Below are 24,053 nucleotides of genomic sequence, written 5' to 3'. Positions count from 1 at the left end.
GAAACTACACTTGCTCAACCTAGCACCTGACAATACAAAATTGGTGCTGCTAAAAGGTACACCAGACTTAAGACCACCACAAATTAAGATAGAGAATAAAACAATTAAGCTATGCAAACAGATCAAATACCTAGGAATAATCCTGGACAGAAAATTAAATTTCAAGACACACCTAGAATATATTGAATAAAGATATATTTTTTTTTTTTTTTTTTTTTATGAAAACCCCAAACACAAAAGGTATCAAAACCTATAGTACTTAGTACCATGCATGGGTTGAAGGAGAAGTATGGGGGGGAGGGGGATGCCGGAAACTTTGCTCTAGAGACTAAACTTGGGTTCACCACTTCAAGCCTCCAATAAGCAAAGTGGTGGTATTTCACCGGTTGATGAAAGTCATCTACCACCTACATGGCCCTCATTGCTAGTCACCCGCAGGGACTGGGGACTCAGCCGTACTACCCTGTCCCTCTACTACAAAGCTCTCTTCATCCTTGCCATCATATATGGCTCCCCTGTCTGGTACATGAGGGCAGGTCTAGAAGTGAATAAAAGGATATTCGAAACCATTCAGAGGACCATCCACCTTACCATGATGAGAGCAACTAGAACGACTAGAATCTTACCATGATGACAGCAACTAGAATTATGAAAGTATCATTGAAAATATCAAATTTCAAAAATTAGAATGTAAGTTGAGTTGAAAGTTCATTTCTTTCACTCACACAGACAATTTTTCTGGAAAACCTTGGTTTTGTTAGTAAGGAATATGGAAAACAAGTCTACTAAGATATAAAGTAGATTCAAAGGTGAGAGGAGGAGGAAAGGTGGAATATTAATATGATGGTAGATTAATGTCGATCTTTGAAAAGGGATCCATTTGGCACTATGAATACAAGAAACATTAATTTGAGAAAAAAAAGACAGTTTAGACCAAAAAAATCTGGCAAATCTGAATAAATATTCATTTTTATTATTATTAGCCATATGGTGCAAGGAAGCCTGAGGCTTATTCTGCACTAGCCGAAAAAAATTTCTGAGTTACCCTGAGAGAGAGAGAGAGAGAGAGAGAGAGAGAGAGAGAGAGAGAGAGAGAGAGAAGTAGAAAGGAATCACCAGAAAGAGAAGAATGATGATATCCAGCTCAGGACCCTGGGTGTGCCAAGCCCATCTCTCCAGATGTGAACCCCTGGGGTGGTATATTAATATTCTTCTATTTTCTTCATTTTAGTTTTGCCCATTTTATTATAATAAAGTACACAAATTGTGTTTACTTTTTTTCCTATTTGTGGAAAATCCTTAAGCACAAAAAATGGATGTTGATTTTGAAATCAGCATAGAAAACCTCAGGAAGGCAACATGCAAGAACAAAAGCACAATCTACAAATTTCAATTTTGAGGCCAGTGTTATCAATTCTTTAACTGGACTCTTAACTATCTTATATAAAAATTACAAAAATCTGTTAATTGAAACAATGAAATTTTATGGGGGATTGTGCTACATATGAAATAATGTTCTCATGAAATGAAACAGTTTCTTTCCAATGATAAAAAAATAAGATACCAAGGTATTGTTAATATAGATAATAACTACCAAACTACTAAGCATGCAGATGCAGTTCTAAAATATTCCTATATGTTAAGAATTTTAACCTTTTTTTTTTTTTTTTTTTTTTGCAACTGAAAATCTGTTTCAATTTATTGTAAATAACTATACAGCAGGAAATTAATCATGTCAAAAACTGACATTTTATGTCAATTATAACAAAACTAAATAGCATAAAAAAATAAAAATCAGATTTCAGTTTTTATGGTATGTTTTTTCAATTTAAATAAGATGGAATGTGGAAAATTAGTAGGTTCAGAAGGCAATTAGGAATAGTTGAAATTGATACTGTACTTTTATTACTTCTCAGAAATACAATGCTTTTTTCTTCCCAAATTAAACTTGAAACAATAAATGTTATTCTTAAAAAAATAAAGACACAATTGCAGTTAAACTGTAACTCTGGCCTTATCACAACTATAAAAAAAAATGCATAAAATTGTTATATAACACTTTACCAACAATAACTGAAGTCTTTGGCACTAAACTAGCAAAGGTTATCTTGCAATAACTAACTTTTATGATATACAAGATAATACAGAAGTAACGAAGTAAAAAGAGTTCTGCTTCAAAACAGGCGGTAAAAACTTCAGCTGCACAAAAAAATAAATAAATCAACAGTAGATGGAAAAATTTGTGTTTCTTAGGGAAGCTTTTCTTGTGGCAGGAGGCTCATATCACAACTTGAGTTCGCTGTCTGCAGGTGAACTTGCAGTCTGAGATATCATCACCTGCAAAGAAGGTTTCCTTTTTAATTATATATTACTCATCAAAACAATAGCACATTATATATATGAGGAAAGAATTGGGAGGTATAGAAAGGAAATCTGATTTAAAGCATAATTTAATTATCATTAGCATTTAAGATAAAATGGAGTAGTTAGTATGAAATCTGCTGTTTTTGTTAGGCAACTGAAATATAAACTAAAAGGGAAAAAACTTCCATCGGTACCAAGGTCACTGGAATATTGCCATAATGCGAGATTACTAATGATTTGTTAAGAGGGGAAGGAAAATGGATTATAAAAAAAATTATCTGAGTGGCAAACACTTCTAAGTTAACAGAATTATGTAATGCATTATATGTTTGATTATAATATTTTAACACGAATAAGACATTTTTAAGAGAGCATATATATATATATATATATAGGCCAAAATTAAAAAAAAAAAAAAAAAAAAAATTTTCCCACCACTTGCAAACCAAAATCTATCATAATCTTGATCTAATATATCAATGCGCGTATAATGTTTAATACTACAATAGCATTAATGCTGCATAAGCACAATACTGACAGAACATTGGCTTAAAAGTAGTGGTCAAAAAAAAAAAAAAAAAAAAAATATATATATATATATATATATATATATATATATATATTATTGTATGATATATGAAATTGATTGTTCATTATGCTAAAATTTCAGCATATCTTTCAATGGAGATGTAATAGCAATATATTTTTGGAATCAGCAGATCAATTTCCTTTAGAATTTAAACTTTTCTTCTAGACTAGGTATGAAATATTTTTATTTTATTTTTTTTTATTTGCAAGCCAGCATTATTAGAGGAGATGAACGTATGATGTCAGTTTTTTTTTTTTTGACTGATGCTGTACACTAGGCCTGGCCAACCGAAATCGTTCTGCAGGCCATTTTGACAAACTACAATTTTCTGAACCTTGACGAACTACAATAAAACAATCTTTTAAAAACAAAAAATCAAATGCCATAAAAATTTATTTCATTCATTCTTTTTTTATTATATATCAATGAGATACTTACTTTTCTTTGCAATCACTCAATTTTTTAAAATCTACTTCAATATTGGTAGTTGCACATCTTAATTGATTTTCCAGATTTTCATCTGTTATTGAAGCTCGAGATTTACTTTTAATAAATTACATTTTTGAAATGGAAATTTCACAAATGTAAGTGGATCTGAAGGTGCTCACAATTTTTTTGTGCAAAAAATCATAATTTGGGATACTTTTCTGCTGTCATATACGTGTTGTATAAGTTAGCTGATTTATAGAGCTTCTTAATGTACCGTTATGTAATCAACTTAATAATAATAATAGCAATAAGAGTTTAATTAACGGTACTCACCTCGATTGATCTGCTTAGTTACATGGTATTGAAGTGGAAATGAAGTTTAAAATAAATTAAAATAAATAAAGACGGAATTGTTAAAAACATATAATTAAAATTTGCTCAAGGAAGAAGAAGTGCACTACCTGGTCTCTGGTTGTCATTTATAAATTATTAATATGAGAACAAGGTGAAGCCAATAGTCACAACGAGCGAATTTCGTGAAAAACGCCTTCGGTTGGCAATGATAGGAGAAAAGGAATTATGTATTTAAAGAATTCCTATGTTCCCATAATGCATTTCGAGACATGGGAACTTTCGAGACATTGGAAGTTTAGTGTTTAGAATGTTAAATTTAGTGTTATGGCGACACCATTCTAAGACAAGTTCCTTGTGTTGGAAGATTTTGTAACTAGATCCTAATTTTATAATTGCGATGGCTGAATTGATTAGGCGATTGTGGTTGTGAGAGTGCACGTGTTGTGTAAGTTCGGTGCCAGCTTGATTAGTTCTGAAGCTATTATAATAAGCATGTGGTAATAAGCATGTGTATTGGAAGTTTTTGTGATGCCATATTTTGCAGTAGTTTGTTTGTTTGTTATTTGGTTTTTAGGAGCATTAGCAACTAAGGCCATATTGCTCCTGGATAAACAAATCCGGTGGTCATTCCCTGACCTTTCTGCATCCTCCGTATTTGGTGGTGACGGGCTCGAACCCCAGTCTAATCAAGAAGCGTGTGCTACGCACTGCTGCTCCTTCCCACCTGGCTACGGAGGCTGCCACTTTTGCAGTAGTGCTCCTGATGTAGCATGCGTTACAACCAGATATAACATTGTTGATGTCACTTATTGGATATTCGTGTGTCTCTTTATAACTATTACACATGGTCCCTAATTTATTATACAAAGAAAATATTAATGTTATGTCTGTATTGGCAAACACTTGGTGAAGCTGTCTGGCGAGTCCACTGTGATAGGGGAGGAAAATGCTTGTGTTTTGTTTGTTGTTCTGGTTGGTGCTATGATTATGTGGGTTATTGACATTATTTCTTGCAACAGAAATTGTGTGTTGAATTAGATGTGAAGGGTATTTCCTAGCTATAAATTTCTTTGTAATATATTGTAGTTCGGTGGATAAATTGTCCTGTGAAGAACTAAACTTTGCAAAGAACAAGGAAATATTTGCATTTTCAATCGCATTGCCCAATCAGTACAAAAAAGTCCGTTCTCTACAGTCAAATCGATAATGCCATTAAGTTTAGTTAAATAAAAGTTATTGCTTTGTGCTATTTTTTGTTATAAACTGTGAATTATTACTATTTGATACCACAACTGGAATGTAATATACTGCATAAATTAATTAACTGTTAAGTTTATTTAATCTATCCACTTAAATGACATTTGGTCGAACTTTATTCCAATGATCAATTACTCTATGGTTGAAGGCAAAATACAGAATTGGTGGGTACTTACTGGTGCAGATAGTGATGTAGACAAGAAGGATTCTTTTTTTTTTTTTTTTTTGTAGATGCAGAAGATGCCATCTTAATTAGATTATCTGGCCATTTTAATACTAATACTAAAAGTATTACATGATAAACTATGTACATACCTGTTTATAATGGAAAATAATATGGCATGAGTTTTTCATAGATTTCAATATCTACGGGAAGAAACAGGCAAAATATAATGCGATCCACCTGGGGAGAGAAGAGAAGTTCGTAAATTTTCAAATGACTTTTGTAATTTTATAGTCAATAAAACATATGTAAATATATGTTTTATTAACACATCCAAAGTTCAATATAACATGCACAATCAAGTTCAACTATAAGTGAAATAGTTCAGTGAACTGTTGCCTCAAAAACACAACAGTTAAAGCAGTAGTGTGTTAGAGATATTTAAAATACCTTTAATGGGGTTCCTTCCCACAAAATTCATTTTGTATATAAAAAATGTCAATGTTCTGATGTTCTCTTCAGTACTTCTGAACTAAATGTTATATTATGCATTAGCAACAATAAACTCTATTTAAGTTCAGTGACTGTGAGTAGACTACATCAAAATGCTCTCTAAAATACCATTCCAATGCTCCAACTTTTTGAGGTTTCATGTTATACAGATCATCTACACCAGTGACACTAATTATTTTCTATAATGGAGATTACCTGCAGTCAAAAGGAATACACCAAACCATGGACAGTTTCATATTTATTGAGGCAATTTACCAACCTTCGATATCTGCAAAGTTTAATGTTCCTTTCATTTTTTTAGCAGGCTGTCTGTGCATGTGTACTGCATTATTTGAACATTTACATGAAAGTTACTAAACATAATCAACTCCTTAAATTATGAAATCAAAAGAGGCCATGTGATGATTATCATAATTTAAGAATGGATAGAACCCTCCCACCCCAACACCAACACTTATATTTCACTATTTCAAACTGCTATCGCATCTATAGTACAAACTCAAATCCTTGGGCCATAATTATTTTTTTACTTTTTAAAATATATCTGTAACCATATTTGATAAAAAAATTCTATAACTAGTTATCAATAAATATTGTGAATAATAATTTTTTATCTGTCTACAGGCAAATGTCTTTTTTTTTCCCAGTTTTATTAGCAAGCACCTCTATCCAGAGACTGGCAACTCCACTATATACATGTACATTACATACAGATTCATATGATACAAAGATAACATAGATTCATATGATACAAAGATAACATAGATTCATATGATACAAAGATAACATAGATTCATATGATACACAGAAATATAAATTGCAGCACAAAGAACCATAGGACAAGCACATGGCACAGTGAGCCATATGATATGAAAAAGATTAAATGTGATGCAAGGAGCCACTGATCTTATAAAGTCAACATGAGATGAAGATAAATAACAATATGGTCACAATTAACTACATAAATTGTCCAATAAGATTAGCCTGTTTACAAAGGAACACGATGACCAATAACTACCAGGTCAGTTACACTGTTTATTTCAGCATCTTTAACTGTTACACAGAATTTATGTCAATAGTCTGTAAGCCTTCTACTGTTTTTCCTCAAGTTCAAGCAGCCCTAATCTTCTCTGGATTAGAAGATTAGGGCTGATTGTATAACCCCCGTATAACATGGTACTTCTACAACGCGGTTTCGCTCTAACATGATTGATAAATTGCGGCAATCCTCGCACAACATGATATATTAAATACTTATATAACACGGTTTCGTGTTATATAAGTATCGTGTCAACTGTGGAAAACCTCACATAACACAGTATTTTTGAGCTTTTTTTTTTTTGCTGGGAAAACCCTGCTATTATGTTAGACGTAATTTTTCAACGTTTCCATTCCTTTTTGTGAATCTCCGCTGTTGACTTGCTAGTCGTTATCGCCTTCATGATATTTTTCTAAAGCACATTTCTGGAGGTCACTACCATAAAATAATAAAAACAATTTGCAGTTTCCAGTTTATTGGGCTTTTCTGTTAGTGCAATCAATTATAATTGGGTAATAAACTCGATCTTATTGCATTTGTGATAGATCAGATAGCTGGAATTCTGTGGGTTTTCACATTATTATGATGAAATGTGTTTCTCCTTCCATGAATAAATTCAATCATATAACAAACATGAATAAATTTTCAGAAGCTCATTACTCTATATCTCACTTATGCATATGTGTGTGTGTACTGTGTTCTTTGTTATTAACTGCTTATCATTTTTACTATTTTAAATTTTACAACCAAAAGGGGAAAAAAAAGTCAGTGAACAGAAATATCAATTAGCTAGTATGTACATATTACAGTACATATGAATTAAGCTATGTATGTAAGCATAAATTTATTTTGCTAACTGAAAATATTCTTCTGATTTTCACATATCATTTAACTTTGTTAATTGGTAAGGTAATAAAGTTAAATCTGTGGTTTATACTGTGCCTGTGGATAATATTCCTCCTATTTTTGCTCATTAGAAATTCTGTTTAAAATGGTATTTAATTAGAAGAGTCCATCATAAAGTGATCTGATTACAGTGAACCAATCGTAAAGCGGGGGGATCCACTGTATTTTGTTGGGAGATCCTTCGTTAGGGAAAAGTTGACTTCGAAGTGTGCAGTTCGTGACTTTTAAGGTTTTTGTAAGGTTACTTTGGTTTTTAATTTGATTATTTATACATTTTTCTGGGTATGTATTACTAAACTTTGTTCTTAAGAACTGTATTGGAATAATTTCTTTGTTGCGGATTAAATACCAGCCCTAAATTATGTTTAAGGAAAGCAAGAAAGCACCACTCAAAAGAAACAATTTCTTTAGAATCAAAGATACAATTTTTAATCGTCTTAAAAAAAGGGGAAAAGGTATCATAAATTACAAAAAGTTTAAATTTAAATGAATCTGGACCATAAAGAAAAATGAACAGAAAATTAGAACTGCTGTTGCCACAGGATCTTTCATTTCAGAAAATATGACAACTCGTTCCCGAGCACCAATAAATGAGAAAATGGAAAAAAGTAGTCAGTATTTGAATTGACGATGGCAGTAAAAAACTGATCCCATTGTATGGAAATGTAATTAAACAAAAGCCACTAAAAATTTATAACCGTTTAAAAGAAAATGGAGAATCTTCTGTTAACCCAGAGTTTGTTGCCAGAAAAGGTTGGTTTGAGCGATTTAAAAAGCATTTCTCGTAACATAACATAAGGATTCAAGGGGAAAGTGCATAGGCTGATAATCAAGTATGAATTTCAAAAAAAATTACTGAAGAGCACGGATCCACACCACATCAAGTTTTCAATGCCGATGAGACAGGCCTTTGGTGGAAAAAAATGCCCAGCAGAACATTTATTTCAAAAAAAGAGAAAACTGTACCAGGTTTTAAGGCATCAAAAGATTGTGTAACGTAACTTATGTGCAGTAATGCATCAGGAGATTACATGACAAAACCTATGATAGTTTATAGATCCTTTAATCCTTGTGTAATGAAAGGTGTAAATAAAAATGCATTACCGGTATATATTGGAAAGCAAATAAAAAAGCTTGGGTAACTACTGATTTGTTTAAAGAATGGTTTCTAAATTATTTTGTGCCAGCTGTGGAAAAGTATTTAAAGTGAAAAAAATCTAGATTTCAAAGTTTTATTACTATTGAATAATGTGCTAGGCCATCCAAAAGGTTTAAGTCATCCAAACATTGAAGTAATGTACCTACCACCTAATACAACTTCTTTAATTCAGCCATTAGATCAAGGCATTATATCTACCTTTAACATTACATCAGAAAATTGTTACAATGGATTTTGGAAAAAACTGATTCTGAAACTATTGAAGTGATGGAGGCATGGAAACATTTTTCAATTGTGGACTGTATCGGAATCATAGCTTTATCACTCAATGAAATAAAACCGTCAACACGTGTGTGTTGGAAAAATATATGGCCAGAGTCAGTTCATTCAGGAAATATGGTCCAACCAGCAGAAAACAGAATCGGTGCGATAGTAGAACTTTCTAAGTTGGTAGGAGGGAAAGTTTTGATAATATGACAACTGAAGATGTTCACGAATTACTGGTAGAAAAAGAGGCTGGCGAAGGGGATTTGGTGGAAATGGCATCGGAGGTACCAAATAAATTCAGAGGATGACAGTGCAGTTAAATTCTGAAGTTACAAATTTTACACTAAAAAGCATATGGAAAGGCATAAACTTAGCTGAGCAATTAGAATCTTATTTTTTGAATAAAGATCCTTCTACTGAAAGGAGCACAAAGTTCAAAAGGGAGCTTCAAGTTTAGCAAGAAATAATAAACCAAGAAATTTACAAAGAGCTATCAAACAAAAGAATACAAACCCAGATTACTGATTTTTTTAAAGAGAGCAGAAGGTATATGAAATCTAGATGCTGCAGAAGAAAGTTCAGAAGGCGAAGATATTCTGCAACAGAGAAAATGTTCTCTTTGATTGTGCTTAGCAGCAATGAAGAGGAAGAAAAATTGATGAATGTACATTATCTGACATATATGTGCAAACATATATGTCAGATAATGTACAGTTTGTAAGGTAGGAAGTTTGTTCAGTTATTACTATTTAAGTTACTACTATTTTAAAAATAAAGTTAAAATATTAAGTTATTACTATCATAAAAATTAAGTTTTGAATAGTTATAAAAAAAAAAATGGTGTATTTTTGTTAGCTTTCGGAACATAACCTTCCTTTTTGCACTGCTTCTTAGTCTCGTATAACACGGTTTCACATTACATGAGATTTTGTAGGAACCAAACGTCTGATACAAGGGTTACCTGTAATTTATTGGAAAATTTTTGAAAAGCCTGAAAATCTTCCTCAGTCTTAATTACTGGAGCCTCATCGCTCTCAGTCAAGTGAGCAAGATTTCTGAGATCCAAGTACTCATGACAATAATAAAAAACATGACTCCAAATCTCCGGACCTGTGTAGTGACATTGCGACCTTTCCGAAACACCCAGCTGATTCAGATTTGCTAAAAATGAGCCATGACCAGTTAATAAAAACATGTTTGCAGATTAGGCACAAAGCATTTTTCTAGCAGAACATTTAACAACAGAGGGAAAGAACCTACGAGTTATTCAACTTTATTTGAGTTAGCCCATCTATGATTCCAAAGAGTCATTAAAATATCTAAGATTCGCTTGGCCTCATTCTTGGGATCATTAGCCAAACTCAAGATAACAAATAATAAAAGAAGTTCCACACCGAATGTTGAAAGTATTACTCTGTAAATTAGAAAGAGGTCAATTGCATTTTCCTTGTAGCAATCTGTAGTGAATCAATGGAGACAGTTCTACAAACTAGAGCCAACTTCAGGAGCATCATCCTCTGAATGGAATACAGTTTACTTACACATTTTTTTAAAATTAAAACAGTCTATCCATGCTGAGATACCATAAGAAACAATAGGAAGGAAAACAGTCATAAAGAAGAGGTAGTGCCCTACCTCTAATATCCCAATCCTTCCTAGTATTTCTTGCTATCACGTTAGCAAAATTTGCAACCTTTTCAGGTAAAAAATTGATATGGGTGTCAAATCTAAGACCTCTGTCAATGAAGACTCCAAGATATTTAATATTCTTAATGTACTTTAAACTTGCACAACACAGGTAAATGACAGGACTAATCAAAAAAGACATGCTATTGGCAACACCCTGACATTAAATATGTTGAGAAAAAAAAAAAAAAAAAAAAAGCATGCTTCTGATATAAATGGCCAATCAAGAACAGGAAGCCCAAAATTGATTTGCATCACTGAAAGTGAAAGGTTCAATTTCAAAAATTGAACCTTTCACTTTCAAAAGGTTCAATTTCAGATCCAACAGATACATAACAGTCTCTCAGATATACTCTTGGTATATCAGGACGTAGTCATTTAAAGATTATAGACACATACTATAGGAAAATCTGCTCTCACTGAATCCCAAAGATTTTCACATATGTAATGAAAACATGGAGGTGAAAATTGGTGCTAATCTGCTTGAAATTTTTCAGCATACCGGCAAAGGCTGTTTTTCATGGGAAAAACATGATTATATTATCACAATCTTAAAACAAAATGCCTGTTGATGAAATACACTTGAGAAACCTCACCAATAAAGAATGAATTCCCAAGTCTTCTAAAAGAATAATGGCTGTCTTTGAAAACCAATGTCGGTAATTTCTGTTGTTTTCCCTCAAAGGCTTGTTTATAAACAAGGTCTGTCAAACTTACATTTGAGTTAATAAATGTAAAATAAGGAGAACTAGTATCCTGGTGAATGTTACTGCAAGATTCCTTTAAGTCAAAGAACTGCAGGTTGCAGTTCAATGAGTTTTGTTTCATAAAGAGAAACCATTGGGGATCATAGAGATATTTCCAGCTGGGATGTGTGGGAAGCTGCTTATATACACAATAGGGTTTGTCTCTTGAAAAATGGTGGAGTTTCATTGCTTCTATATACAAACTTTGCACTGGAGAAGTTCTAATAATAATAATACTCTGGTGGCTGTCCGAAGAGTACTACACTGGAGAACTATAATCTAGACATGATCTGATTAATGCTCTATACCAGTGTTTCCCAAACTGGGGTCTGCAGACCCCTAGGAGTCCAGAGACCAGTTCCGGGGATCCACGAAATGGACCCTTTGGAAACCAGTAAATTATTTGTTCTATATATATAGCAAATTGATGATATAAAGTTATTATTATATATTTATGTAAAAATAAGAATAACGTTGAGTTATTTTAAACATAAAACCTTCAATTTTCTTTTCAGAAAACCCAGTGTTCACTCACACACACACACACACACACACACACACACACACACACACACACACACACACACACACACACACACACACACACACACACACACACACACAGTCCATTCCGGTTATTTGGGACACATCGGGACTAGTGCATTTTGGCCCGATTAAGCGGCTGCCCCAATTATCCGAAGTTTCACTTAAATAGTTAAAAATACAATGTACCCCCCCTCCTTTACAATTAGTTCACAGTACAAATCAAATCACGTTACGACGAACTCACCATAGTAAAGTACCGTTCACTATATGATGTGTAGTAAGTGCCGGTCATTGTGATCACGTTTATGAATTGAATTTTAATTCTATTAAACAGCGATTCTAATTTGAGAAAATAGGAGGAATATTATCCACAGGCTATAAAAGCAAAGCTGGCGCCTCCATAGCCAGGTTGGAAGGAGCAGCAGTGCGTAGCACACGCTTCTTGATTAGACCGGGGTTCGAGCCCATCACCACCAAATACAGAGGATGTGGAAAGGTCAGGGAATGACCACCGCATATTACCGGAGCAATATGGCCTTAATTGCTAATGCTCCTAAAAACCAAATAACTAACTAACTAACTATAAAAGCGAAGATATATTAAGCAGAAATTTATCCGTTATTACCTTACCAATTAAAAAATTAAATGACACTTGAAAATCGGAAGAATATATGCGATAATCGGAATAATTAATACATACTGTAATATGTACATACGAACTAGTTGACATTTCTGTTCACTGACATTTGTGGGTGGGGGTTAAAATTTAAAACAGTAAAAAGATAAGCAATCAATAACAAAGAACACGGCACACACAAATTGCAAGTAACATGATACGTGCAAGTGAGAATCGAGTAACGAGTTACAAAGCTTTAAAAACAGGAATGAAGAGAAAATCTGAAAATTAATTTTTTTATATGATTGAAGATTCCATGGAAGTGTAAACACATTTCACCATAATAACCCACAGAATTCAGTAAGATCAGGTTTACTGTCCGTTTATGATAGATTTCTCTAACAGAAAAGCCCAATAAACAGGTGACTGCTAATTGTTTTTATTGTTTTATGGTTGTGACCTCCAGAATTTCGACCGAACCACATAGTACCGTCGGACACAATCGTAGGGTAATCTCCAGTGCTGCAGTCTCCTGCCCCGATTAAACGGCGTGCTGTCCCAATTAAGTGAAGTAAACCCTGGCTATTTTCTCGATTGGTTTCTGTTTTTTAAGATTTGCCCCAAATAAATGGCTGCCCCGATTAACCGGTGGCCCAAATATCCGGAATCCACTATATATATATATATATATATATATCCATTATTTTAAATTAAATAAAACATAAGCAACGCCTGTGCCGCCATCTATTTCCTTTTTTTTTCTTCAATATAAGCTGATTCAGCTTACAGTATGTCAGTAGTGTGGCTCTGCTTTAGAGTGCTGTCTGTTCTATAGTTTATTTTCGCTGCATAAGGACCACCGCCATGCAAATCCTCTGCATTGGTTAATCTATCGGAGAATGGAAGGGTGGTTTGGTTCTTCGATATTTCCGCCTTTGCGATGTTTTGTATGACGATTGAAATGCAGCGATTCCATGACCATTATTGGCCTCGTGGTCCTCTGTCGATATGGGGCATGATGGTCAGTCTATTCTATTTTATTTTAGTTTATTTTGATTTTGTTATTGTTTGGTAGTTCCTTTAACCCTCTTTGGGTGATATTTCACGTCTTTCGGAACTGGTACCTCTCGGGGGGGGTACCGCTAAATTAATAACTAATTGGCATTATCCTAAAATTTGTATAGTTTTTGTTAATTGGATTTAAAGATCGAAATTATATTAGGGTTTCTGGGCTACTGTTTATATCTATTCTTTCTTTTCGTTCGATTGTTTATTTGGGTTATTTTTATGTTAATTTTCGCTCTACAGTTTTTGCCATACTACTGGCTTATGTTTTATTTAATTTAAAATAATGGATGTATTTCAGCTTCATATGGAGGAATTGCATGTCGCTGCCTCTAATGAATGCTTAATTATTTATTCATTTATTATAATTTAACTTTATTTAATATAATTCAATGATAGTATATATATATATATATATATATATATATATATAGAGAGAGAGAGTATGTAGAAAGTGTGAAGAAGATTTTTGTTTAATCCTACTGCATCTACGGAATACACCAGAAGTGAATTCAGCAAAATGGATAAGGAATGTAGCGATATATGGTAGGATGAGGTGACCAGGTAAAATATGAAAAAGTGAGGGACAGATAGTTGACAAGAAATTAAAATAAGAAATGAAAAGGCAACCAAAATAAGACTACATTGCAGTGTTTTTCACAATTTCAGTGTCTTCATCAGAGGCCATCCAATGAAATTATGAGAAAGACAGCAATGTTCTTGCTTCTGTTTCCGACATGTTCTGTATGCTATTGTGCTTGTGTGCTGTAGACGTGTTAAGAACGAATTTTGAAATTTTGCGGCAAGAATAAGGTCTAATAAATTGTGCCAATAAATGTAATTATATTATGTAGAGCATAGAGATCATGGATTACCTTACAGAAGCAAGTAAAAAGAATTGAATTGAAAAACTGAAGTAATGATATTGGGTATTGGGTATGTTGAGGGTCTAACGGCTCCTGGGATTTCTCCCATATCTGTGTACGTTCTCTGTATTGAGTGACAGTGCCCTGTCAATGCCAGAGGTTTGACAGTGTGTGGATCATGGAGAATGTAGTATGTTGTGCCCATTGTTCATCACATTGTTCTTCCGGCCGGATGAACAATGTTGTGCCCATTGTTCATCCGGCCTGTCAGCCACCTGGCCCCTACTGGGGCCCGATGTTACCATACCCAGCAACAGGGATGCTGGCTGGGTGTACCAATAAGGCTAATTGTATTCTGGCAGGTCCTGCCATCTACTTTCCTGAGATTTCAGTGGCTAGAACCTAAAAAAAATTTATTCATGGTTTGCTTAATAATACAATTTGCTTAAACATTGAGTGGGGTTTTCGCTGAATGAGTTTCTCTAGAAGTCTAATAGTTCAAGCAGTAATTTCGGTGTATTAAATTTGGATCTGTGGGGTAATACGCTGTGTAGGAAAAGTTTTGGGAGGGGAGGCAGAAGACTGGGGGTAGAAGTAGAAGAAAGGTACTGATAGGGAAGGTATCCCTTGTTTATCAGTGGGCAGGCCCATGCCACACCAGAAGGAAAAGTGGGGTGGCAGGAGGGGGAGGAGACAGTGAAAGTGTTCCCCCCTCACCTGGAAAAGGGGGGAAAAGTAGGCTGGAACAGATGTCCAGCCCAGTTTGCCAGATGGCTTTCCTCAGCTTTCAAGGGAACCGTCCAAAGTTCAGAGGATATCCGTTCCAGTCCTTGTATTTAGGTAGTCCTTTCAGGAGTCACCACACCATGGAGCACTCAGTGATGCACAGGGGAAGAGACCGTTTGTTTCCATTTAGTCATTGTGGTTTTCTCGTTTTGTCTAGTCTGGTTTCACCTTGGAAGGGTTGGTGAGAACGGAGGCATTTCGTTGCATTGTTCTCTATCACCATTTTTATGTCACTCTGTGTAAGGAGATGAGTTCTTCGCCTGGTGAAGAGCTGCTGAGCAGAGTTTGTTAGTGCTCCATATTCTTCACTCCAGTCCAGCAAACGTGATTCCATATTTTTTGGGAAGTACTTTATTGTAGTCATTAACCTACATCGCAGGTCCTCATAGTTTGGGCAGTTATACATGACGTGTGTCCAACTCTCCACTTCACCACACATGCATTTCGGGTCGTCTTCCAATCCCATCTGGGCAAGCTTTTCTTTGAAGGCGCCATGGTCTGTCAGTACATATGATGTGTGGAGTCTTGGTTTGAATCAAGTGGGCGTTTGCGGGAATATTTTACACAGGTCCGGGATGAATTTTTTGGTGATACAGCCTTTGGTGGTTTCAGTCCAACAACCTTGCCAGATCCGGGTGAAGTGGTTCTGAAGCCTATTCTTTACCTCTTTGCATGGTGTGCTGTTGTTAACCGTGTAATCTAGGAAGGCGCAGGGGAGTCCCTCCACTATATGGTATTTGATTTCAATGTTTGCAATTTCCAAGTCTAGGGGAAGGACCCCCGCCAGGACCTTTAGGGATTGTTATTTGTTATTTGGTTTTTAGGAGCATTAGCAACTAAGGCCATATTGCTCCGGGATATGCAGTGGTCATTCCCTGACCTTTCCGCATCTTCCGTATTTGGTGGTGACGGGCTCGAACCCCGGTCTAATCAAGAAGCGTGTGCTACGCACTGCTGCTCCTTCCCACCTGGCTACAGAGGCGGCGACCTTCACGGCGTTAGTGCTTGTGGTGCTACAGGCTCACATGATAGTGAGCAACACAGTTCTTTGGATTGCATCCAGGGTCCTCCGATTTACAACCATTGCTATTTTGGTATACCAAGCCAGAGCTGCGTACAAGATGGCTGGGAGGAAGACTGTTTTATAATACAGGTTGAGAGTATGTTTTGATAACCCCGAGTCCTGTTGCACGATTCTTGCTAGTAGGCCAGCGTATCTTTTTATTTTTGTGCAAATGTAGGATAAGTGATGCTTGAAGGAAAGATTGTTATCAAGAACAACACCAAGGTATTTCATTTTGTCAGTTAAGCCAATGGTCTTGGTGTCAATCTTAATTTGGGGCGGCCTGCGGATGTCAAGTCTGCCCTTGAGTAGAATGGATGTAGTCTTTTCCAACAATACTTTTTTAAGTCATGAATCCTAGCCCAGTTTTGGAGCTTAGACATGGCCTGGTTTGCTTTTACCTCAAGCTGGGCCCTGTTATTTGCAGCAACCATCAGGATCAAGTCATCTGCAAAGGCCTCGGAAAGCACACCCTCCAAGTCAAGAGTGAGGAACTCATAGAGGATAATGTTCCACAGGAGAAGCCCCAGAACAGAACCCTGGGGACATTTCCTGTGGTATGTTCTGGTACAAAATCGAGTGCAAATTATCATCATACACAAGAGATGTTGTTCTAGAAAAGGCTGAAAAAACTTTAGTGATGTGGATAGAAGATAATGTACAAAAAAGAATGCCAGTTGACGGAAATTCCATCAAGCAATCAGCATTCAGATTTTATGAACAGATTAAAAAACTGCAGCCAGATACTTCATCTCAATCGAGGAAAAAATATGAATTTCATGCAAGCAATGGTTGGCTGACTAAGTTTATTAAAATACATGCTCTTCATAATATAAAAATTAAAGGTGAAATGGCTTCTGCTGATGAAACAGCTGCTAAATCATTTCCACAAAAACTTGCTAAAATAATTGAAGATGGAGGTTACACTCGTGAAAAGTTTGGAATATGGATAAAACTGGCCTTTTCTGGAAAAAAATGCCAAACAGAACTTATGTATCAAAAATGCAAAAAACTGTTGGTGGGTTCAAAGCAGCAAAGGATCGCATAACACTCCTATTTTGTTCGAACACTTTAGGAGATCAGATGTTAAAAACCACTGCTCATAAATCGATCATTAAGACCACGGCCAACGAAAGATGTAGATTTTCAAAAATTGCCAGTTCAATGGATGGCCAACAAAAAAGCTTGGGGGTGATCATTGATATTTTCACTGAGTGGTTCCACAAATATTTTGTGCCAGAAGTTAGTCGCTATTTGAATGACAAGTGTCTTGAATTTAAAGTGCTTTTGATTCCTGATAATGCACCCGGTCATCCTGCCATAGAACACCCAAATGTGCAATTTTGTTTTCTGCCGCCCAATACCACATCATTGCTACAACCTCCAGATCAGGGTATAATTGCGACTTTTAAAACATTATGTCAGACGAACATTTCAGTTCATTTTGAACAAGCTAAATTATGATGAAACACCATCAGTTATGGATATGTGGAAAAAAATTTCAATTATGGATTGTATTGATCAGGTTCGATTTTCGTTATCTGAATTGAGACCAGAAACTATGAATGCATGCTGGAATGCTATTTTGCCCACATGTGTTAAAGAGAATGTTCCTGTTCCCTTCAATCATACTGCAGAATTCTCCAATATAATAAGTTTGGCATGAGAAATTGGCGGAGAAGGATTCGATGATCTTATGTCGGCAGATATCGAAGAATTGTTAATTAATAAACCTCATAGCGAAGACAAAATAGCGGAGATTGTTTCTGAGACTCCTGAAAGCAAAGAAGTTAATGATAATTATCAAGATAATCCTACTTTTACTGCTGATATAATTAAAGAAGGTCTTAAACTGGCCAGTAATTTATGCAATTATTTTGCCCGACATGATCCAAATGAAGAACGTGCTGGGAAGTTTTCACGTGAGCTTAAGTTGTTAATGTCTTCATACACAGAATTATATCGCGACTTATCTAACGCTTCAACACAGCGATTAATAACTGAGTTCATGCCTAAAACTACTGAAACAGCCAGTGGTACTTTTGTTCAAGACATAAAAAGAAAAATTCCACAAGTTGAGGCGGAAGTCGATGACGATAATACCATATCTAGTAATTCTAGTGATATTACAGTCTCACAAAAATGAAAGCTTTCACATTTATTGTCAGAAACTGATAGCGAATAAGTTTTTTTATAGAATCCTTAGCAAACAACTGAAATTAATGTTTTTTTTTTTAAAGTTATTAAAATTCATTATATGTATGTGTGTTCTCCATGAAATGTAAATAAAAATCTTATGATCCTAACGAATTTAATGTGTTTTTTTTCATTATTTTGCTTATATTACAGGTTTGGAACCAATCTTCACTTTTTCTATGGAGTTAGTAGTTCTTTTTACGCGAATTCTTTTTAGGTGTAATTTTTAGGAACGTATCTATTGCGTAAAAAGAGCTTTAGGTGTACTTATTTCTCGCCATTCTGTATATATTCCTTAATGCCTCCACTTCAGCTGGTGGCCAAGTTCATATCGCTCTCTGGAAGGATTTTCTTTTTCTAATGACGTCTCGTCAAAGGTGTTGGATCTCTTGGGTCCACCATGAGACCAGTCCTGGGGTTTGTTTTCTCCTCTGGATAGCCTTTTGGCTTGTATCCATCATGGCCTTTGTGATGCTTCTTTGAATTTCATTGAGATCTGTCAGGTGTTGGATTTGCTCCATTTGCCTAGCAGCCGTGGGAATAAGTACTTCTTTGAAACATTCCCAGTTTGCCTTTTGAACTGCAAAGTGTGTCTCCATTTGTCTAGGAATTTGGTTGCACTCCAGGTTTCTTTGTAGGTGATAAGTAGTAGTAGTGGCATGTGATGCAAGAAAGCAAGTGTATGAGCTTATGCAGCATCAGCCAAAAAAAAAAAATCACAAAACTATTCCCTCTAAATGTTTGTCCAGTTCCTCCTTAAATTTATTTAACCTATCAACTTCCACAACGAGAGATGGAAGTTTGTTCCAGCAAATAACCACCCGCTGGCTAAAGGCAAATTTCCACACATCTATTCTACATCTGTCTTTCCTCAATTTGAATTTATATGCCCCCTTAGGTTCGTAATGTGAACAAGTGGAAGAATCCCATCAGAATTCAGCATGCTCAACCCATTCAAGGCCTTATACACCTCAATCAGATCACCTTGCAGGTGCCTAGTCTCCAGCTGCTGCAATTTACAGAACTTAAGCCTCTCTTGGTAAGAGGATCCCTTCATTCCCCTTACCAATCTTGTTGCCCTTCTCTGTACACACTCAAGCAAATCTACATCCTTCCTAAAATGAGGCCTCCAGGCCTGTACGCAGTACTTACGGTGTGGCCTGACCATTGTCTTATACAGAGGGACAATCACCTCCTTTTCCCTGCTAGCAAAATACCTGTATATCATTGAAAAAACCTCATGACCTGCCCTAGCAGCCTGTCTGCAATGCTCAGAAAACTTCATATCTGACTGCACAATTACTCCCAGGTCTTTTTCATTTTCTACCAACTTAAGTATAGTACCACACAATTGGTACGTTTCTCTGGGGTTACTTCTACCCATATGCAGTACTTCGCATTTGTCAATGTTAAACTTCAGTTGCCACTTCTCAGCCCATCTGCCCAAATTTTCTAGATCCTGTTGCAGTAGCACACTGCCATTACTGTCATTAACAACCATGCCAGCCTTTGTATCATCTGCAAACTTTGACACTAAGCCTGATATACCTTCATAAATATCATTGATAAATATACAAAACAACAGTGGACCCAACAGCGAACCCTGTGGGACTCCACTAATAACATTAGTTCACAAAGAACAGCACCCATTGATTACCACCCTCTGTCTTCTCCTAACATAGAGTAATTACTATGTGGTCAGAGGTTGTCCACGAGTCCAGGACCCACCAGTTTAGGATGTAGCCTGCCAGACTTCCAGTGGTTAGGGTGACATTGATAGTTGACTCCCACAGAGCATTGCAAAATGTTTTCAGTTGGTGCGGCCTGTTTATTATGACCAGTTGCGAGGTCGAGATGTATTCTTGCAAGAGTTGGCCATTTCGGGTTCCATTCTGGTCCAGGGTCAGGCTGGGGAGCAACAGTTTACATCAGCTCCCACCAATATTTTTTGATCCAGGAGCAGGTCCAGCATTTTTTTCAGGTATCTGATGGCAAAGGTGATTTCTTCTCCCAGTCTGCAGTAAAGTGTGACCACATAAAAAGGGCCCGGTAGTGCCAGTACTTGGGCACGAGCTGCCCAGGGGATACATAGCTGAGTTATATTCATGACAGTGTAGTTCGCGTTTCTTACTGCTATGGCTGCCCACGGCATTTCTTCCTCAATCTGTATGATTTTACAATTGATTGGGTATCCATACACTCGGTTTTTGTGTGTGCAGGGTTCTTGCAACAGCAATATGTCTGGTCCTTCCTCATCAGCCTTGATTCTGAGCTGCTCTGCAACAGTCCTAGCTCTCTGTGCGTTAAGCTGCATTAATTGAACTCTAGTTGTGTTATAGTGTTTACTGCATCTCTCCATAACTGGTTCTGAATTGGTAGAGACTCTTGGTTTTGAGGTAAATGGGGCATTTTGGATTCCCTTACTGAATATGAACATTCTAGCTTTACAGACTTTCATTTTATGCATGTTGGATTTTGTTCTCTCTTTGGGCACATCTTGTATTCGTGGCCTTTACTGGAGCAGTGGCCACAGGTGGGGGTATCCTGGTTACAAGTGTGGGTGGTGTGGCCAAACCTGCTGCACCGGAAGCATTTTGGCACAGTGACGTGCTCCCAGAAACGGTAGGAGCCCCACTCGATGTAACTTCTATTCTGGTGCTTAAGCCTCTGCCAAGCGGCTGGGGCCAATTCAATAATCCAGTTTCTGTTAGATCCCGTATTTGGTTTTGTGAAGTATCTGGGCACGACCAGAAGATTTTGGCTTTGTTCTTGTTGGTGTGACTCTTGTAAGTTCCTAGAGAAAATTTCTGAGGCGATTTGACTGGGTGTCAGGTCTTTGTCCACTTCAAAGACGATGATGGTTGGACCTCTTTACTTTGGCATCTCTGCTGTAAGCCCGAAGGCAGCAATTTTTGGGTTACCCATTATTGCTTGAATATCTTCCCTGGCCTCCGTTTCAATAATAATACATTTCTGGTGTTTCGTATGGATTTTATCTGTGTAGTTTTGAAGTCCTCCTTCAGTTCTCTCATGACTGTGGATTTTATTTCTTCGCTGGGCTTAGCTTTCTCAGTATTTTCATCATCAGCGGGTCTGAGGACGACCAGGTTCGGTGTCTTCAATAGTGGTTGGCTCTTCCTCTGTGGGACGCTTGTTGTTTGCCGTGGCTGGTTTTGATTTATCCTTAGCACACTGGCATATGTGGGCGCACACTGTGGCATTTTTTTTTGCCCCACATTCCATATAGGCTTGTAGCCTTGCTGCAGCTCTCTCACTTTCAAGGTGTGTTTCTGTCATGATAGTTTCCATCTTGTTAAATATTGTGATGATTTGTGCTCTCACTCATGTGGAGATTCTGCTCAATTGCTCCTTAAAAATGCTTTCTAGGGAGGTCTTCAGGCTGAGTGACTTTTCGTGTATTGTTCCCTCTGGGAGAGCAGGGTCTGGGGAGGGGTCTGTTTATCCTACTTATCTTCTGAGGAATCCTTCAAGATTGGTGTTTTCTCCACTGTGTTCCTCGATTTCGTCTGCAATCTCGTTTCCCTTTTGGCGCCATTCACTGCATGCCTTTTCTCTTTGCTTGTGAGGTCCCAGTTTGGGGATCCTTACCGTCTTCTTGGCGATCCAAAATTGTTAGGTCGTTGTCCCCCCCCCATTGTAGTTGGGATTCTTTTGTTGATTTCTCTGTTCTTCCAGTCCAGTTTTTCTGCTTTCCAGATAAATAGGATTTATCTGGAAAAACGGATTTTTCCAGTTTCTATGGCAGGAGGGCCTGAATGTGGCGGAACATCGTAAACCACAAGTCTGTGGCACTATTTGCGACCATGTAATGCAAAATTTAAGTTTTTGAGCTATCCCCCTTGGGGAAAATTAATCAAATCAAGGTATTTACCAGGTTTAGGGTTTCTACTTGCTTGTCAAGTAGGTAGGATGTAGATGCTTTCCTGCTGATCATGTCACCAAGTTGTTGTTTTAATGTAGGCTGGGTAAGGAGCAATGGAACACAACAATGAACATAATTAGATCACACAAAAACAAAATCAACCAGGATTTTAAAATATGAAGATACATCATTATGTAAATTATATAGGCAGTAATCGGAGCTCGAGTTCGTTGTCCTACACAACTTTTCTATCCTCTGTAACAATATTAAGCAAAAAAAGACTATTGTTATTTCCCCAATCAATGGTGAAACCTATATGGTATTAGTGAGCTGCTCATGCTAATGTGAGCGGCATAATGCAGAAATTTCTAAAAGTTCCATAGACAACAAATGCCTTAGAAGTTCGGGTAAATACTAATACCAATAGAATCACCACATCTTCTAGAATCCTCTGGTCATAACGAAAATCCAATTCGATTGCTTTTAACCACTTTTAAAAGTTAAAAAGAAGGAGCACAGACATCAAGCATCTGACCGGAATCAAGCCTCTAATGAAGTAATGATATCGGAAGGTAGGAATAGGCAATAAGAAAGGAACTTACCATTACCTTGTAAGACTGAAAATGACCAAATGACCAAGGTGGCAGCATGCCAGTATATTTATGCATAGGTACGCTAGCGGTTCCTAGCATTAGAAAATGGTGCGAAAAAAAAATAAATAATAATAATAAATTTTCATGGTATAGTGTCTGTAGACTAGTTGGATGTATAAACTGAAATGCAATATGTGGTGATGAACACAGTTAAATACATGGTGCCCAGAATGTCCAGGATAGTTGAGAGATATAGTTGAGAGATCAGCATTAGAAAATGGTGCGAAAAAAAAAAAATAATAATAATAAATTTGCATGGTATAGTGTCTGTAGGCTAGTTGGATGTATAAACTGAAATGCAATATGTGGTGATGAACACAGTTAAATACATGGTGCCCAGAATGTCCAGGATAGTTGAGAGATATAACAGCTTACAAAGTAGCAGTGAAAAGCAGCTAAACTTTGTTAAGGAGAAAAATAGATTGAGTAAATTAAGAAGATAATATCCTGCATATTGCATTCGATAAACTAATGACTCACAGGACATAAGAAGTAGGGACAAGTAAAGCAGAAAGATGAATGAAGTAGAGGTAAGTAGTTGGGCTCAGGTAGTTTCGGATTGCAAAACCAGTTCCTATAGTTAGGACCCTGAACACCATGTGCACCATAGCATACACAGCATGTCGGAAACAGAAGCAAGAAAACTGCCGTCTTTCTCATAATTTCGGTGGATGGCCTCTGACAAAGACATTGAAATTGTGAAAAACACTGCAACGTAGTCTTATTTTGGTCGCCTTTTCATTTCTTATTTTAATTTCTTGCCAACTATCTGTCTGTCTCTTTTTCATATCTTACCTGGTCACCTTATCCTACCACATATCATTACATTCCTTATCCATTTCGTTGAATTCACTTCTGGTGTATACCATAGATTCAGTAGATTAAACAAAAATCTTCTTCACACTTT

The 24,053-nt window shown here is 36.3% G+C and overlaps 1 protein-coding gene across 1 annotated transcript in view; it reads right to left on the bottom strand.

Annotated features, from left to right (window-relative positions):
- Positions 1 to 1,932: 1,932 nt before the first annotated feature.
- The window catches only part of LOC150081868 (uncharacterized), a 103,763-nt gene continuing 81,642 nt past the window's right edge, over positions 1,933 to 24,053 (bottom strand). The window contains exons 9-10 of the mRNA XM_090379774.1: positions 5,309 to 5,396; positions 1,933 to 2,337 (exon numbers count right to left, since the gene is read on the bottom strand). Coding sequence (XP_090235900.1) covers positions 5,313 to 5,396 — 84 coding nt within the window. The 3' untranslated portion in view covers positions 1,933 to 2,337; positions 5,309 to 5,312. The remainder of the gene's footprint in view (positions 2,338 to 5,308; positions 5,397 to 24,053) is intronic.

The sequence above is a fragment of the Mastigoproctus giganteus genome, chromosome 8 (genome assembly GCF_048544385.1).
Source record: "Mastigoproctus giganteus isolate SK-2022 chromosome 8, ASM4854438v1, whole genome shotgun sequence".
NCBI lineage: Eukaryota > Metazoa > Arthropoda > Arachnida > Uropygi > Thelyphonidae > Mastigoproctus > Mastigoproctus giganteus.
Note: the sequence above shows the minus strand (reverse complement) of the source record. Positions and strands in the feature narration are given on the sequence as shown.